We start from the raw sequence: 19,257 nt of genomic DNA, 5'->3' as shown, positions 1-19,257 counted from the left end.
ATGTGCTAATTACTGCCCTCAAATCACTCATGATTTGGGGGGAGAGTGAGCAGGATGAGAAGACAATGGAATCAGGAATTACTGGACAGCTTGAGGCGTGACTAATAAGGTACAGGGGTCCAGAAAGTAGTGGCCAGGGATACTGGGAGCATATGCATAACTCTAAAGAGCTTTCACATTTGATATGATAAAGGAATTTCACGCCATGTTGCTTTATACTCACACTCACTTTCTGTATTAACTCATTTAAAAGAACATTGGATTAGAAAGAGGGAACTTGGGTTTTAGACCTCACTGTGATTTTAACAAGTCTCTTAGGACTACACTGTCATCAGCACACTCCCACCCCACCACCCCACCAAAGGTTTTCCTTGCCCACTACGATCCTCTTCAATTCTCTCCCAAGGCAGCACCAGTTTCAGGCAAGCCCAGCAGGCGTGCCTGCATCTCTGGATAGCCCACTGATGCTTGTGAGGACCTAAGAACCAAGCAAAACCAGAAAGATGACTCACTATCCAAGGCCAGGTTGAATTTAACAGGCTAACTTCAAGTATTTGGCTAATTAAAAGCAAATTGGCACCTGCCATTATAGACACATGCTCTTCTCAGGTAATGATGAGCCAGAATGAGTGTGGGTCAGAGCTAAGGAGGGACCTCACCTCCTCCTTGAGGATGGCCCTAGGCAGTCTCCCTGCAGGAGTGGAGCTCCCAACCAACTCCAGGAAGACACAGTTATCACCAAGGCCAACTGAAACCCTGAAGCCTCAGCACCGATGCATGTTTATCAGATCAGCACTGGTGCCCCGGCTCCATTTCCTGAATTCACACAATAAAGACCAACCCTCTACAGAGAGTAAATGGGTGACCTGGGAGGATTTGACAGTCACCCTGAATACTACCTGCCCTAAACACACTTCCCACCAATCCACCTCGGCACCTGTCTGGCCTTTGAGTTAAAGTACTGCCTTTCCATACACATTATTCAATAATAACTGACATTTGTGTGATTATTTGCAGTTTACGAAACACTTCCATAAATATTATTCATCTAGTTATCAACTAGGTAGGTGGGTAGTGCTATTAACCCGTTTGCAGACCAGGAAACAAAAGCTCAAAAAAGATCAAGTCACTTGCTACAAGTCATGTGGCTACTAATTTGGATCAGGATTTGAAATCACATCTTTGAATTCCAGATGAGCCTTCTTCCTACCACCCTGGCAGGTAGTGCACCAGCTCTCTCACCAACACATGGGCCAGAGTTAGTTTATCAAATCAGCTTGTGCTACTTTGGAAAGGTGAAAAGGGGGCTCATAGAAATGAGAAACACTCTGGGTAGATTTTCCAAGGGAGGAATCAAGAAAAGATGAACATGTGGCACTGTGTGAGTGGTGGACAGGGGATGGGCTACGGGAGGAGGGGCTCCAGTGGAGTGTCCCATAAGCCAGAGGACACCAGAGGAGCCAAACTCCCTTCACCCGTGCACCTGCCAGAGGAAGCCCCAGCAAGTGTGACACTCCAGGGGATCATCCTAGAGGAAATCACTGTCCTGGGAATGGGTGTGGCCACCTCACCACACTCTGTGCTGGTGAGATCACACCTGGTGTGGAGGCACCAGGAAAGCTTGAGAAAGGAAGTGAGGGTCGTTGGAGGAACAGCATTTAGCCTCAAACAAGGAGACTTGTAGGGACATCAGCAAGATAATAATAGCAAACACATTTATCACTTATTTTGCTCAGCATAATTCTATGTGCTTTACATACATGACCTCATTTATCTTCACAAGAAGCCTATAAAGTAGGTAGCATTATCTTCATTTCACAGATGGAGAAACAGAGGCACAGAGAAATTAAGCGACTGTCAAGATCATATCACTGATAAGGGGTAGAGCTTGATTCAAACCGAGTTCAACATCACAACTGATCACAACTGCACTAAATTGCCTTTCTAAAAAAGCCAAAGACTTGACCAAACAAATATGTTTGTCATATGGAATGTTACATATTATATTGCTATCAATATAGACTATTAACGCTTAATAAATCTTTTTAAATCTCACTACTGGCTGGCTGGTTAGCTCAGTTGGTCAGAGTGTGGTGCTATAACACAAAGGTCAAGGGTTCGGATCCCCATATGGACCAGTTGCCAAAATAATAATAATAATAATAAATCTCACAACTAATCAAACAAATGGATTGAAACAATGAAAAGCGATGAATTAAAACCATGAAAAAAATTATAATACTCACTGCTGATGCTCATGCCACAAAATGCATTCTCATACCCAGCTGCTAGGTATGCAGATTAGTACTTTTGAATGTCAAAATATTTAAAAACATGTAGCAATTCCACTGCTAGAAATGGTGACATGTGTGAAGATTCAGACATTTATATGTTCATTGTAGCATTGTTTATAAAAGTGAAATTTGGAAATACCTAGTTTAACCCAGGGGTCAAATTAACAAACAAATAGAATAGCTATATAATAAAATACTAGACAGCCACTTTAAAATGATATTGCAAAGGAATATTTAATGACATGAAAAAAATGATTTCTATTTAAGTAACAATAATATACATCTGGTTCAAAATTTTAATGGTATATATGTGTATTGTTACGATAAATATAGTCATAAGTCCATTCATAAATCTGTAAAAACATATATACCAAATATTAAAATAACAAATCTGAGAGAATTATGTGTAATTTAAAACTTTTCTTTATATGTTTTTCTACATTTTTTAATGACTATGTATTACTTTTAAACTCACAGATTAGTAATTTTTTAATGCACGCCCTTCAGCACATTAAGTCTATGTCTTGGAATCTATCCTAAGGAAATAATCCCAAACACAGAAAAAGCCTTATGAACAAAACTGTTCATACTGTATCATTTGTAAAAGGGAAATAGGGTAATAACCTAAATGTCCAGAAGTGGTTACATCAAATACATTATGTCCACACACTATTATATTCTATTTTAATAAGAAGAAAACCATTTTTACCACCACGTGAAAGAGAGAGCTGATTTGTTCTGTGCGGCTTCGAAGAATGAGAACCAGAGGGTGGAACTTAGAAGTCGGCAGACTTTGACTCCACGCAGAAGAATCTGCGTTGAGAGGTAATGAGCTCCCCGTCCCCGGAGCTATCCAAGTGAGGGGCTGGCTGCTCCTTCAGGCAGACCGAAGAGGGCTCATCTGGGCTTGGAGGGGCGCCTGGGGGTGTGGGTGCTGAGCAGGAGCCCCGCTGCACCGAGGATTGCCCAGGAAAGGCTCCCACGCAGCCCACCCTCCCTTCTTTTCCTTCTGCTCCCCACTTGTTCCAAACGCCTCCCAGAGCGAAGCTGGTCTTCCCTCTCTAAACGTCTTCTAACAGGCCCGCCCAGGTCACCTCACTAAGCCCTGGCTTCCAGACGCCCCGGCCACAGCGCGGAGCCCAGCGCCCGGGGCGAGTCCCGCAGCTGTCGCCCCCTGCGGCCACACGCCGAGCTGTCCCCGGCCGGGCGGGGACGCGATGTCAGCGGAACCCGGGCGGGAGGGACCCGACTCAGTAATCCGGGCAGGCCCGTGAGAAGTAATTATCTGTGATGCGTCCCGCACCATCACCTCGCCGGGAAGCGGCAGCCCAACCCGGCAAAAAAAAAAAAGAAAGAAAGAAAAGCCCCCATTGTCTCCAGCCCGTGCCGCAGCCCGCCAGGATTCATTACACGCCAGCGTGACACACGTGCCACCTCGCCGCTGATGGGGAAACCGGGGACTTCTGATCCGTCCCTGCGCTCTGCGGCCCCGTGTGGAGACACAGGGACCCGCTGGTGACTGCGGGGAAAGGCCGGCGACAGCGCCAGGCGGGGACCCTCGGCCCCTGCCCCCACCTGCAGGCGGGCTCCCAGCCCCGGGCGGCCGTCTGGGCCGCGTCTCAACCAGGCTTTGCTCGTCTCCTGCCCAGGCTACGACGCAGCTGCTCTGCGGGGGAAGCCGGGGACTGAACAGCCACAGCCCGCAGAAACCCTCCCCGACTCCGCGCTCCCCCAGAGCGGCCCGGAGGCCAGGATTCGGGGGGTTGGCAGGCAAAGCCCCCGCGGCTGTCCGGTCCGCTCCCACAGGCAGGAGACCCCCAGCAGACTGTGCCACCCCGGCTGCCAGACTGAGGGCCAGGGCTCTACAGGGATTTGGGAAGAACCGCCAAGCCCTGCAGCCCGCAGCCTCCTCTGACGCTGTGCTCCATCCCGTCACCTTCCACCCTCCTGTGCCCCCGGGTGGCTCTCCCTTCATCCTGGTTCTCCCATCTTCTGCTCCTCCAGCTCTGGCTGCCCACTCTGCCTACCCTGGCTGGCCTGTTGCCTCCAAGAGTATTTCGCAGTAACCTCTGCACCCTTCCTCTCCCACCCCCTTTCCTTCCTAAGCCCCTTCCTGGCCTTCCTTTCCCCAGCCTGTTCCCCACACTGTAAATGCCATCCCCCGATTCCCCCGCTGCCCCCCCCCCGCCCATGTACCAGTCTCTCCACTAGATCTGAGACCCCAGAGTTCAGAAGCCCCCTAGGAATCCAAGAGCCTCTGTTACCCTGGCCCCCAACCTCTGATTCATGAGAAAGAAGCACACTCTGACCCCTCCCCACACTGAGGAAGGTGAGTCCCTAGGGCTGACCTGACCCTGACCCCTGGACCCCCTCCACCTCTCCCTCCTGCTGGCCTTCAACTCATTCCTTCTGGCAAGATTAGAGACAGGGTGGGGCTGGAATCTTGCTCGAGCCAGGCTGACAGGCCCAGTTGGACCCTAGGAAGCTGGCAGCCCCAAAGCTGCCCTCACCCAGGAGGTGTATTCAGACAGCATCAGCCCTTACCGGGGATTCGAAAGTGGGGGTGGGGGCACAGGGAGGCTGTAATTAGCATTCTCAGCATCCATGATCTCCCAGTAAGGCTGCCAAGGATAAGGGATGGGGCAGGCAGGGGCACCGCAGTGAGGCAGCCCAGGCTCCCACAGCCGGCTGGTAACTGCCAGCCCTGACGGGAGCCCAGCCTCCTTCCTCCCATCTCTTCTATTTGATGCATCAAAACAGACTCACCAGCTTCTGAGGTGTGATTCCCGCGCTGAAAGCTCTACCTCTGTGAGCCCCTAGGCACCCCTCCCCCAGCTCAGGCCAGCTGGGGTCTTCCTCCCCCGCCCCCAGGGCCCCTTCTGAAGAGCGGGGCTCTGGATCTAATCTGGTCTAATCAGTCATCTCTCTGGCTGGCAGGTCCCCGGTGCAGGGAGAGGATGCTGTTGTGGTTACTGCAGGATCCAGCATCTTTCCCAGGCAGAAGCAGCTGGGCATGCTCCATCCGCTCCCGCGGGGATTTCAGGACCACGTGACTCTCCTTCCCCAAGCTGTCACTTAGGATCAGGAGTAAATAGTCCCCAGAAAGGTTTAACTCCATCCACACCAGCAACAAGCTGCTAACTACCCCTGCAGCCTGCCTGCCTGGGAGAAAACAGGGTGGTTGAGCACAGCCTCCCTGGCCTTCCACCGCTGGGACAAGGCTGGCCCCCAAAGGGGATCTGGGCCACCATCTGGCTAAGCCGAATTTTCAGAGTTTTCCCACAAAGGACTGCAGGAGCCAGAAAGTGCCCAGGGGCCTGGCATTGTGCATGAGTGTGTGGGGCCTCACCCAGCCTGGGGCCTCACCCAGCCTGCCTTGTGGTTGCCTTTCGGCTCTGTGGCTGTGTACCCCTGAGATGGGCACATCTCTGGGTGTCAGTAGGGCTTGGCTGGGCCCCTGATGCCTCTAATCCCCCCCCCCCTCACCCCAACACAATAAATTTGGAGAAAGAACATTCAGTGGGGGTCGAGCCCGTTACAAGATGCCAAGATCTCCTAGTCCTTGGCCCAAATTGGTCTCCAATGAACTTTGGCAAGGATGCTAGCCAAGCCAGCGGTACCTGTGTTATGCAGCATTGAGGGTCAGAGGCAGAAGAAAGGGCTTCAAACAACAGGGTTGTAGCCCTGTTTCTGCTGTAGACAAAGATTCTCTCTCTCTCTTTTTCTCTCAATCTCTGTCTCCCTCTCAGTTTCCCTCTGTTCACATTTCTGTGGATGCTGGAAAAATAATAGATTCTCTGTGACAATGGGCAAGTGAAATAGAAACACTGATTTCATAATCAGGATCAGACAGATGAAAAGAAAACAGGAGACTCCCACCTAAACTTCCAGACAGGCGCCCTGGTCTCAGCCCCACTTGTCCTTTAGACCCAGAAGCAGATGATCTCCTGGGGTCACTTCTGAAAATAAAAATATTTCAAGAAGCAGGGACTAGATCGAGGGTGTCTGCAAGGCCCCACCCACATGATAATTTTATCTTTTTGTCTATTATTAGAACAATTTGATTAAAAAATTAAGCTTCTCTTCACTTGAATACAAGTGGGTTTCTCAATATGATCTGAGTATCATATTTTTACCAACTGAAGCCTTTATCTTTAAAAGGAATCTGCTATGGAAGGAGCAAGCAACACTGACTTCCCTCCCAGAGCCTGGTTAGTTGGGTTGGGGAGTTGCTGAGCCGCTCTGCTGAACACCCCACTAACACACACCCCAGTGTAGGGTGAAGTCAGGAGCCTAGAGAGCTTCTGGAAGGAGCATCCTCCCACCCCAGAGCACTCCAGGCCAGAAGGAGGAATCTCAGGTTAGGGCAGCATGCACCAGCCTAACAGACCTTGTGGAGTGGGGGATACCTTGGTCACCCCCAGCCCTCTGCCAACTCAGTTGAGATGCCAGGCTGGCCCCTCATTGGCTATGGGAAACCCACTCAGCTGAAGGGGCAGAGAAGTTATAGGTAAGGGCCCAGTGCCAGGCAGGACCGATTGAGCCCCACTCGCCTGCCCTGACTCTCCAGGACTTGGCAAGGCCACTTAGTACAGGCAGAGCAAGTCTGCTTCCATCAGTAAAAGATGAGGGGCTCTTGGGGGTCTCTGGCCTTGAGGAGTCAGTGGAGCAAAGTAGAGCTGGGGCAAGAGATTACAGCACCAGGGAAGGAGGGTGGGGAAGGATGGGGAGGAAGGGGCAAGGACCTAGCCCCCTCCCACACAATCCTCAGGAAGCTGGAACAGGTGGGAGACCGGCAGACGGGCCTGCTGGGCGGGTTTCCTCTCTGGCAGACAGGGCAAGGGCTGCAGACGGATCCTCCTCGGAGAAGCAGGAGCCAGACGTGTTGATGCTTCTGAAGGTACTGGGTGGCTCTGGGGGCATGAGAGGCCAAGGGGAGGACTGAGTGGGGTACAGTGCCTTCCTTTTGGGGATCGAGGTGGAAGAGAAGTTGCAGCACCAGGGGCTCAGAGTTCCAGCCAGGACGGGGAAGGTGGAGCAGAGAAAATAGGCTCCATTCACCAAATCTAGATTCTCTTCCTATTAGTTCAGAGGAGGAGAGGCCCGACTCATCTAGATAGCTCAGATGGGGAGGGTTGGAGGGAGAAAGGATTCCAAAGAAAGCACCTCTGTGATCCTGCCCCTCCTCTGCTCTAGAGTCTGTGCCCCTGCTCAGAGGAGAAAGTGCAGACCTCTCAGTCACATACACAGTCTCGAAACACTCGGGGCTTCTCCACCCTCCAAGCGTCATTCCCCACTCCCTGCCACACAGTCCTGGTGGCCACTAGATTGACTGACTCATTGCCTGTTCCTCACCCTGGTACCATAGCCACATGGGTCTTTCCCTCCCAGAATGTGCCAGCTGGGGAGCAGGAGAGGGAGCCCCGCAGGATGAACTATCTTTGACAACCCATCCAAGTTCGAACTCCAGCTCCATCCCTGACTAACTCAGTGACTTTGAACAAGCTACTTGACTGTTAAGCCTCAGTTTTTCCTCACCTGTAAAGGGGCCTTCTCTGAAGCACAAGACCATTCACTGTCTCTCCTCCCTGGTCCCCTCATTCTTTATTCTTCTGGGGTGTGATTTGCCTCTCTGAGGGCAGAGCTGGCTGGGGACTACACCAGAATTGCTGCCGTGTGACTTCTCTTCTCTGTCCCCTCTGTCTTCTTGTGTCTCTGTGGAGATGACACAACTGCTCTTGGTGGCTCTACCATGCTTTCCCGGCACCTTCTCCTCCAGGGATGGGGTCTGTATTGATGATTCTCAGCGACCCTGTAGGTGTCACCTGGGTCTCACCACCCAGCCCTTGAACACCTCGGGACACAGCCTGGGCTTCTGTGCTTTGCCTCCCAGCGGCCCCTAGCCTAACCCTGAGCAGCTTGTGGGTGCACCTGGCACCTTCTTGGAGGAAGTGTTCAGACCAGAACAAGGAAGCAGTGCCAGTGGCCGGGTGGGGCCTGGCTTGGGAACTTAGGTTATCAGGGGTGTGGCTCTGCAGAAAGCGTCCCTGCCACGTCTCCCTCCCTGCCAGCTCTGGAGAAAGAGAGGCAGTCTTGGTGACAGCACTGCCAAGTTCCACAGCTGGCTGCTTCAGGAAGCAGAAGAAGGAGACAAGGGCCAGAGAAAGCCTTCCTGTTGGTCAGGAATGGGTATTACATAGCCAGATCTTTCAGCATCAGAAAGAAGTCCACCAGTCCCACAGTGGCTGAGATGTGGCAGGGGATGGTCAAGACAGCCCTGTCAGCTCCTGGAAGGCACCATCAGCCTGAGGAGTGAATCTGTGGGTCACCACTGAGCAAGTCCCTCAGAGGCCTGTGGGGCCAATCATGTGTGCTCTGGTGACCTCTGGTGGAGTGATGTGGTAAGTGCACACAGGCTTGCCATGGGTTTTACCCACGTTTCAACTCCCTGCTTTTTCTCTTCTCCCCACACCAGCCTTCCTGGTGAATGACACCTTCCATACCGCAGGCACACTTGAGCAATATATCAGGTATGGATACCATGAGCATCACCTCCCAAACACCACGGAGGGAAGGGTTTATGACACACAATTATCATACTTGTCTGATCCTGGACAAATGTCAATACTTGCTCATTGATATTTGACTCATCCTCACTGGAAGAAAAACAATAGCTCCCTAAGTTGTCTGTATATCTGATTTTTATTATTACCTCTCAGGATCCATGTCTGGGGTCCTTGGAGTTTCTAATTCACCCACCAACTAAATGTCATAAACCCTCGTGGGAAAGTGGACCAGAGTCTTCGTTCACTCACTCGCTCATTCAGTAAAGACTTGCTGAGCACCTCCCTTATCCAAGCAAGGCACTGCGGATGCTGGAGGCAGCCATGGAATTATGCTAAGAGCCCAGCCTGTGAAATCAGGCAGAACCGGGGCTGCCTGCCAGCTTTGCCTGGTGATATTGAACAAGTTATTTACTGAGCCTCAGTTTTCTCACTATTTGCCAAAACAATTAGGGACAATAGTACATCCCTCATACAGGTGTTGTGGGGATTAATAAGATAATGTAGTAAAGCACTTAGCTCTTAGAGTGGCTACTGCTACTACTGATACACAGAATGGCCACCTAAAATCTATGCGAATGCATAATAAATGGCTGTTGACATTTTACTAAAATACATAATAAAACAATATTATCTATGATTGCAGACTTTATGGCCACCCTGTGTCATCCCTGCCCCTGGGAGTTTTCAGTCTAGACTAGTGGCTCTCAAAGAGCAGTCCCCAGATCAGCACACCAGCATAATCTGGGAATCTGTTAGAAATGTAAGTTCTAGGTGCTCTAACTCAGAAACTCTAGGGGAAGGGCCCAGCAATCTGTGTTTTAGCAAACTCTGCAGTTATTCTGACACATGCTCAAGATGGAGAGTTACTGATCTAGGAAAAATGACACATGTATAAACAATTACAATACGGGTGGGGCTCCCTGAAGAAGAGATGTCACAGGCAGAGTCTAAAAGGAAGAACAAGTGTTACACTTCTGGTCAAGATGGCGGAATAGTCGGTCCCTAGCATCACTCTCTCCCACAAATCAACCGATTTAAACTATAAAAACATAACAGCAAGTGCATATGGAAAGGGGAGACGTCCAGTGGGGGAGGCAGAAGCTCCGTGGAGACCACATGCCCTGTGGGGCTGCCGTCGCACGATCTGGCAGATAGACTTCACTGCCACCAACTGGCTCCATTCCCAGCCCAGTCCAGTGAGCACAGAGTAGGGAGACATCCGGCAAGGGAGGAGGAGGCTCCGCAGAAACCACACACCCTGTGGGGCCGCCACTGCATGATCCAGTAGGTAGGCTTCACCACAGGCACCCGGCTCCATTCCCAGCCCGGCCTAGTGTGCTCGGAGCAGGGAGACGTCTGGCAGGGGAGGTGGGAACTCCACGGGGACCACACCGCTGCTGCGCGATCCAGCAGCCCAGCCCAACGCGTACTGAGCACAGAGACGTCCAGCAAGGGAGAAAGAAGCTCCAAAGAGCCCACACACCCTGTGGGAGGGCCACTGCCGCACGATCCAGCAGCACATAGGCTTCACCGCCGCCACCTGGCTTCATCCCAAGCCCGGTCTAGCACGCACAGAGCAGGGAGACATCCTGCAGGGGAAGGGGAAGCTCTGCAGAGACCACACGCTCTGCAGTGCCTCGGTGCATCCCAGCAGCCCGGGCCAGAGTGCACGGAACAGGGAGAAGTCCAGCATGGGAGGTGGAAGCTCAGCAGAGACCACACACCCTGCGGTACCACCCCGTGATCCAGCAGCCCAGCAGAGTCCAAGCTGACCAGAGAGGTGGCTCCCTGGAGAGGCCCAAGACCTGAGGCAACCACACAAGCAAGGCACTAGTGGCCAACTGAGCGGTCACTGAGGTAGCCATACCAAATTGGCAACCACAGCAACATCTTAGTCAGTCAATACTGTCAAACCTGTGGACTGTGAAACCCCCTGCCACAATGAATAAACATCAAAGAAAAGAAACGAGAAATATGAAAAATCAAGAAAGTACACCACCAAAGGATAATAACTCTCAAGCTCTAGACGCTATAGAACAAGAAGCCCTCGAAATGACTGACAAGGAATTTCGAGTGATAATTCTAAGGAAACTGAATGAGATACAAGAAAACTCAGCTAGACATCATGATGAAACGAGGAAAAGTATACAGGAAATCAATGCCCTGAAAAAAAATGTAGCAGAACTTGCTGAACTGAAGAAGTTATTCAGCGAAATAAACACAACGGAGAGTTTAACCAGCAGGCTTGCGGAAGTTGAAGAGAGAACCTCTGAACTTGAAGATGGGCTGTTTGAAATAACACAAGCAGACAAAAAAAAAAAAAAAAAAAGAAAAGAAAAAAGAAAAGAATCAAAGGCATTGAAGAAAATCTGAGAGAGATATCAGACGACCTTAAGTGCTCAAATATCCGAGTCATGGGTATCCCAGAAGGGGAGGAAAAAGGAGATTGCATTGAAAACATATTCAACAAAATAGTGGCAGAAAACTTCCCAGGTATAGGAAAAATCACAGATCTTCAGATCCAGGAAGCTCAATGATCTCCAAACATATTCAACCCAAAAAGGTCTTCTCCAAGACATGTTATAGTCCAATTGGCAAAACTCAAAGACAAAGAGAGAATCTTAAAAGCTGCAAGAGAGAAGTGTCAAATCACTTATAATGGAGCCCCAATCAGGCTAACATCAGACTTTTCATCACAAACCCTAAAAGCCAGAAAGGAATGGGATGACATATTCAAAATACTAAAAGACAGAGATTGCCAGCCAAGAGTACTCTACCCTGCAAGGCTATCCTTCCGAAATGAAGGGCAAATAGTATATTTCTAGACAAACAAAAACTGTGGGAGTTCACCACCCCACGACCACCCTTACAAGAAATTCTCAAGGGAGTACTGGGTTTGGTTCCTGAAAAATAACTACCACTGCCATAAAAACCCAAGAAAAATCAAAACCCACTAGTATAATAAAAATGGCATTCATGAAGAGAAAACAAACAAACAAAAAGGCTATCTACAACCTAAGGAACCAACAAACACAGAAAACAAACAGTAAATCAGAAAGCAAGGAACAAAAGACACCTAAGACAACCAAACAATAATCAATAAAATGCTAGAAATAAATCAACACTTTTCAATAACAACTCTTAATGTAAAAGGCTTAAATTCCCCAATCAAAAGACACAGACTGGCTGACTGGATCAAAAAGGAGGACCCAACTATATGCTGCCTTCAAGAGACCCACCTCACCCATAAAGATTCACACAGACTAAGAGTGAAAGGATGGAAAAAGATTTACCATGCAAACAGAAAAGAAAAACGAGCTGGAGTAGCTATCCTTATATCTGACAAAATAGACTTTAAACTAAAAACCATAAAAAGAGACAATGAGGGACACTACTTAATGATAAAAGGACTGATCCATCAAGAAGACATAACAATCATAAATATGTATGCACCCAATGTTGGAGCAGCCAGATTTATAAAACAAACTCTATTAGACCTAAAGAAGGAAATAGACACTAATACCATAATAGCAGGGGATCTGAACACCCCACTGTCAATATTGGACAGATCATCTAGGCAAAGAATCAGCAGAGAAACACAGGACCTAAACAATACTCTAGACCAATTGGAATTGGCAGATATCTACAGAACATTCCATCCAACAACCTCAGAATATTCATTCTTCTCATCAGCACGTGGATCATTCTCCAGGATAGATCACATGTTAGGTCACAAATCAAGTGTCAACAAATTCAAAAAAATTGGAATTATCCCATGTATTTTCTCAGACACAATGGATTAAAACTAGAAATCAATAACAAACGAAATTCTGGAAACTATACAAACACATGGAAATTAAAAAGCATTCTACTTAATGACATATGAGTCCAAGAAGAAATCAAGCAGGAAATCAAAAAATTTATTGAAACTAATGAAAACAATGATACATCATACCAAAACCTGTGGGATACTGCAAAAGCCGTATTAAGGGGGAAATTTATTGCATTAAATGCTCACTTCAGAAGAATGGAAAGATGGCAAGTGAACAACCTAACACTTCACCTTAAAGAACTAGAAAAACAAGAACAATCCAAACCTAAAGTTAGCAGACGGAAAGAAATCATTAAGATCAGAGCAGAACTTAATGAAATTGAAACCCAAAAAACAATACAAAAGATCAATGAATCAAAAAGTTGGTTTTTTGAAAAGACAAATAAAATTGACAAACCATTAGCATAGCTAACAAAAAAAAGAAAAGAGAAGATTCAAATAACAAAACTTAGAAATGAAAAAGGTGATATTACAACTGATTCATCTGAAATACAAGGAATCATTCGAGACTACTATAAACAACTATATGCCAACAAATTTGAAAATTTGGAGGAAATGGATGAATTTCTGGACACACACAAGCTCCCAACACTGAGCCATGAAGATGTAGAAAATCTGAACAGACCAATAACAATAAAGGAGATTGAAGCTGTTATCAGAAGGCTCCCAACAAAGAAAAGCCCAGGACCAGATGGATTCACAGCAGAATTTTACCAAACATTCAAAGAGGAATTGACACCGATTCTTTACAAACTATTCCAAAAGATTGAAACAGACGCAAATCTCCCAAACTCATTCTATGAAGCAAACATCATCCTGATACCAAAACCAGGTAAAGATATAACTAAAAAAGAAAACTACAGGCCGATATCCTTCATGAATATAGATGCAAAAATCCTCACTAAAATACTAGCAAACAGAATACAGCAACACATACGTAAAATTATTCACTACGATCAAGTGGGATTCATCCCAGGGATGCAAGGTTGGTTCAACATACGCAAATCAATAAATGTGATACACCATGTTAATAAAGTCAAATACAAGGACCATATGATCATCTCTATAGATGCTGAAAAAGCATTTGATAAAATTCAGCACTCATTCATGACAAAGACCCTCTATAAGTTAGGTATAGAGGGAAAGTATCTCAACATAATTAAAGACATATATGACAAACCCACTGCCAATATCATCCTGAATGGGGAAAAGCTGAAAACTTTTCCTTTAAGAACAGGAACTAGACAAGGATGCCCACTCTCACCACTCCTATTCAACATAGTGTTGGAAGTACTAGACAGAGCAATCAGAGAAGAGAAGGAAATAAACGGAATCCAGATTGGAAAAGATGAAGTCAAACTGTCCCTGTTTGCAGATGACATGATCCTCTATATCGAACAGCCTAAAACCTCTACAAAAAAACTCTTGGAATTGATAAATGATTTCAGTACAGTAGCAGGATACAAAATCAACACACAAAAATCAGTAGCATTTCTTTTCTCCAATAGTGAACATGCAGAACGAGAAATCAAGAAAGCCTGCCCATTTACAATAGCCACCAAAAAAATAAAATACTTAGGAACTGAGTTAACCAAGGATGTGAAAAATCTCTATAATGAGAACTACAAACCACTGCTGAGAGAAATTAGAGAGGATACAAGAAGATGGAAAGATATCCCATGCTCTTGGATTGGAAGAATCAACATAGTGAAAATGTCCATACTACCCAAAGTGATATACAAATTCAATGCAATCCCCATCAAAATTCCAAAGACATTTTTCTCAGAAATGGAAAAAACTATCCAGACATTTATATGGAACAATAAAAGACCACACATAGCCAAAGCAATGCTGAGCAAAAAAAATAAAGCTGGAGGCATAACACTACCTGACTTTAAGCTATACTACAAAGCTATAATAACCAAAACAGTATGGTACTGGCATAAAAACAGACACACTGATCAATGGAATAGAATAGAGAATCCAGAAATCAACCCACACACTTACTGCCATCTGATCTTTGACAAAGGCACCAAGCCTATTCACTGGGGAAGGGACTACCTCTTCAGCAAATGGTGCTGGGATAACTGGATATCCATATGCAGGAGAATGAAACTAGACCCATACCTCTCACCATATACTAAAATCAACTCAAAATAGATTAAGGATTTAAATATACACCCTGAAACAATAAAACTTCTTAAAGAAAACATAGGAGAAACACTTCAGGAAACAGGACTGGACACAGACTTCATGAATATGACCCCAAAAGCACGGGCAACCAAAGGAAAAATGAACAAATGGGATTATATCAAACTAAAGAGCTTCTGCACAGCAAAAGAAACAATTAACAGAGTTAAAAGACAACCAACAGAGTGGGAGAAAATATCTGCAAAATATACATCCGACAAAGGATTAATATCCAGAATATATAAGGAACTCAAACAACTTTACAAGAAAAAAACAAGCAACCCAATTAAAAAATGGGCAAAAGAGCTAAGTCGGCATTTCTCTAGGAAAGATATACAAATGGCCAACAGACATATGAAAAAATGCTCAACATCACTCAGCATCCGGGAAATGCAAATCAAAACTACACTGAGATACCATCTCACCCCAGTTAGGATGGCTAAAATCCAAAAGACTCTGAACGATAAATGCTGGCGAGGTTGCAGAGAAAAAGGAACTCTCATATATTGTTGGTGGGACTGCAAAATTGTGCAGCCTCTATGGAAAATGGTATGGAGGTTCCTCAAACAATTGCAGATAGATCTACCATACGACCCAGCTATCCCACTGCTGGGAATATACCCAGAGGAATGGAAATCATCAAGTCGAAGGTATACCTGTTCCCCAATGTTCATCGCAGCACTCTTTACATTAGCCAAGAGTTGGAACCAGGCCAAATGTCCATCATCGGATGAGTGGATACGGAAAATGTGGTACATCTACACAACGGAATACTATTCAGCTATAAAAACGAATGAAATACTGCCATTTGCAACAACATGGATGGACCTTGAGAGAATTATATTAAGTGAAACAAGTCAGGCACAGAAAGAGAAATACCACATGTTCTCACTTATTGGTGGGAGCTAAAAATAAATAAATAAATTCACACACACACACACACACACACACACACACACACACAAAAACCGAGGCGGGGGGGAAGAAGACATAACAACTACAGTTCCTTGAAGTTGATACGACAAGCAAACAGAAAGGACATTGTTGGGTGGGAGGGAGGAGAGGGAAGAGGGAGGGAGGTTTCGGTAATGGGCCACAATAATCATCCACATTGCATATCGACAAAATAAAATTTAAAATTTAAAAAAAACAACAAACAAACAAGTGTTCACAGGTGCACGTGAGCCATGTCAGCCGAGGGACTGGCACTTGCAAAGGCTTGGATGCATGGAAAGGAGGCGTATGTTGAGGGAACCACAAGTGACTTGGTACGGCTAGAGGAGAGGGTTAAGGAGCAGATGGGGGAGAATGGGAGGTTAGGCTGGGAAGGAAGGCAGGAGCCAGATTATAAAGGCTTTTAAGTGCCTGTATAAGGAATTTAGATTTTATCCTGCAAATGATGGGGAAACATGGGAGGTTTTTAATGGAAAATGATGTGATCAAATTTGTATTCTAGAAAAAAGCACTCTGCAGCATATGGCCTGGATGCAGGAGGATCAGTTAGGAAGCTGCTAGAACGATCCAGGTGAGAGTCCATTTGGGCATGAACTCAGGCAGTGGCCATGGGGATCATGAGAAGTGGGAGGGTTGGGAGATATATTAGGAGGAGAATTGACAGGACCCACAGGTAGGGTGAGGATACCTCTGAGGGTTCTGCTTTGGTGGTATTTGTAACGATGGAAGTAGATGCATTCAAGTCTGGACACACTGAGTTGGGGGAACTCAGCAGAAAGCTCTGGGATGGTAGCTGAAGGAGGAATTAATTATCCTTCTGTTGTTTATTTCCTAATGTTTTTCATTCATTCATTCATTTTAACCAATACTGGGTTCCTATCATGTACTAGAAAGGTTCAAGGACAGAGTAAAAAACAAAATAGAATCTGCTCTCAGGGCCTACATGGCAGTGGAAGACCACATGAAATAAATAAGTAACAAATATATAAACAAGAGAATTTCAGGTGGCGGAGGTGCTATGAAGAAAAATAAGAGGGACTGAGCAGGGGTGAGGGAACTTCAAATGGAGTAGTCAGAAAAGGCCCCTGAGAAGATGACACTTCAGCTAAATAAGTAGGAGCCAGATGTGTGAAATAGGAGCAAAGTGCTCCCAGGCCGAGGGAACAGCAAGTGCAAAGGTCCTGGGGTGGGAAAGAGTTGGACATGATGGAGGGAGGAAAGCTGAGAGTCAGCACAGCTGGCCAGTTATGGAATGTGAGGTCAGAGAGGTGGACATGGCCAGACCATGCTAGGTGGGAAGTTTTTAGTGACTGATGAGGTAAGGTAACACATGTGAAAGTGCTTACTTAGTAAATGACCTCAAGAACCAAATGTACGTAAAAGAATATTAAGATGGCACCTGTAAGGAGAAAAGAAGAAACAATTCTGAACTGAAGCAAGAAGGATTTGAGTTCAGATTTAGGGAAAGCTCAGGCTGTAAGAGCCATGTGATATCTGAACAATTTCCAAAACAGGATACAGTCATGTGCCAGATAATGACACTCTGGTCAATGACAGACCACATATATGACCATGGTCCCATAAGATTATAATACCATATTTTTACTATACCCTTTCTATATTTAGATATGTTCAGACACACAAAGACCCACCACTGTGTTACAGTTGCCTACTGTATTCAGCACAATAACATGCTGTACAGGCTTGTAGCCTAGGAGCCAGAGGCTGTACCATGTAGCCTAGGTGTGTAGAAGGGTATGCCATCCAGGTTTCTGTACGTACACTCTACAATGTTCACATGACAAAATTGCCTAACTATGCATTTCTCAGAATGTATCCCTTTCGTTAGGCAACGCATGACTGTAATTTGTAAAAAAAAAAAAAAAAAAGTTGTTTTTGTTTTAAGAATATGGTTAACAGCCAAGCTGATGTAAGTGCTGGCTGGTTTTGAGGGGAGAATGAAAAGGTGACCTCTTGTGGTGTAGAGGGAGAGGATTTCGAAGAGAAGGAGGGAAGGGGGATGAGAAGAGGGTCGTCCCTCCCCTGGCCGGGCTGGGGCTCCCTCTGGTGGGGCCAGTGCCCCAGCAGGCTGGGCAGGTGCTCCACTATCTCTGCAGGGTCTGAGGCCAAACCAGACGGGGAGGCCCACAGGCCAGAGCATGCTGAGCCTCACCCAGGGGAACAGAGCCAGGACCCAGCCTCGCTGGGAGATGGAGAGACCTGGGCCAAGGCAGAGGGAGATGAATCCAACTGGGGAGCTGTGGACCACCCCCAGCCCAAAGAGCTGCGTCTTCTGTTTCCAAGGTTAAATCCAGGACAACTTCCCAAGCTGCAGAGGAGAGTAAGGGCTCCCCTGGCCCACAGAGGGGCCTGACCAACCCCTAAGAGGAAAACAGAGCTCCTCCCCCACACACACAGTCCACCTCCAGAATCGCAAACGCCCCCATCCTGGGAGCAGGAGTGACTGGAGCTGGCCTTGTCACCACCAGCCTGCTCCCTTCCATTCACACCCACTCACACCCTCCCTCCAGTGGGCTCCATGTCCTGCCTCTCAGGGCACCTGCTGCTCCGTCTCCTTCCTCTGAGCCTCTGTCCACTGCGTCTAGAACAGCCTTTTCCTTCTGCTTTGTTGAGCCACCTCCTTCCCACCCAGCCAGCCACCTCCAACTCAATACTCCACCCACCCCACCCCAGCCCAGAGATGCTTCCATGATCAACACTGGTTATCACCCAGGCCAACACAAACAGACACACACACTCCCGTCTCTATTTGCAGCACCCGGAAGACTCGGCACCCACTGGCCATTCACAGACCCAGCAATGCCTTCAGTGAAAACCACATCCTTTAACCATCTGCCCTCCTGGGAGGCATCAGTGAAAGGGACGAAAGCAGGACCAACAACGAGATCAGAAAGGAAACTCCATCTTACTCACTTGATGAAATACACAGCTCCTTCCTGGGTGGAATCCATCTCCCAGCCCTTGGGCAAACCTGCAAGGAAGCAAAAACCACAAAATGAGAAGCCCTGGAACCAATCTCTCTTCCAACTCGGCCCCACAAACCCGGCCTGCACTCGGGAGAATCAGGAAAATTCACAGATAAGCCAACAGAGTTCAAACCAACTGTTTCACCCTTTTATGTACACCTTTTCTAGCACCTAAGTTTCCAGCAAATAATGAGAGAGCTAGCAGCAGATGGGCCATCCTCTGTCAATAAGCAGTAAAGTGGCCAAATGAATCACTGCCTACCGGCATACACTCATTCATTCAACAGACCTTTACTGAGCATCTACTCTGGGCCAGGCCCTGTGCCAGCCCCTGGGATACAGCAATGAACATACAGATGGTTGCCCTGGAAGGGTCCTCAGGATTATCTAACCAGCCTCCTTATATCACAAAAGCAGAAGCTGCAGCCAAGGGT

The 19,257-nt window shown here is 47.1% G+C and overlaps 1 protein-coding gene across 1 annotated transcript in view; it reads right to left on the bottom strand.

Moving 5' to 3' along the window:
- The window catches only part of PLEKHA6 (pleckstrin homology domain containing A6), a 128,724-nt gene extending 109,899 nt beyond the window's left edge, over positions 1-18,825 (bottom strand). Inside the window, 1 exon segment of the mRNA XM_063115043.1 lies at positions 18,771-18,825. Within this exon segment, the coding sequence (XP_062971113.1) occupies positions 18,771-18,808 (38 nt within the window). The 5' untranslated portion in view covers positions 18,809-18,825.
- Between the last annotated feature and the right edge of the window lie 432 nt (positions 18,826-19,257).

Source organism: Cynocephalus volans, chromosome 11, assembly GCF_027409185.1.
Source record: "Cynocephalus volans isolate mCynVol1 chromosome 11, mCynVol1.pri, whole genome shotgun sequence".
In the NCBI taxonomy this organism is placed as follows: Eukaryota; Metazoa; Chordata; class Mammalia; order Dermoptera; family Cynocephalidae; genus Cynocephalus; species Cynocephalus volans.
The sequence above is the reverse complement of the archived record's forward strand: the minus strand, read 5'-3'. Positions and strand labels throughout refer to the sequence as shown.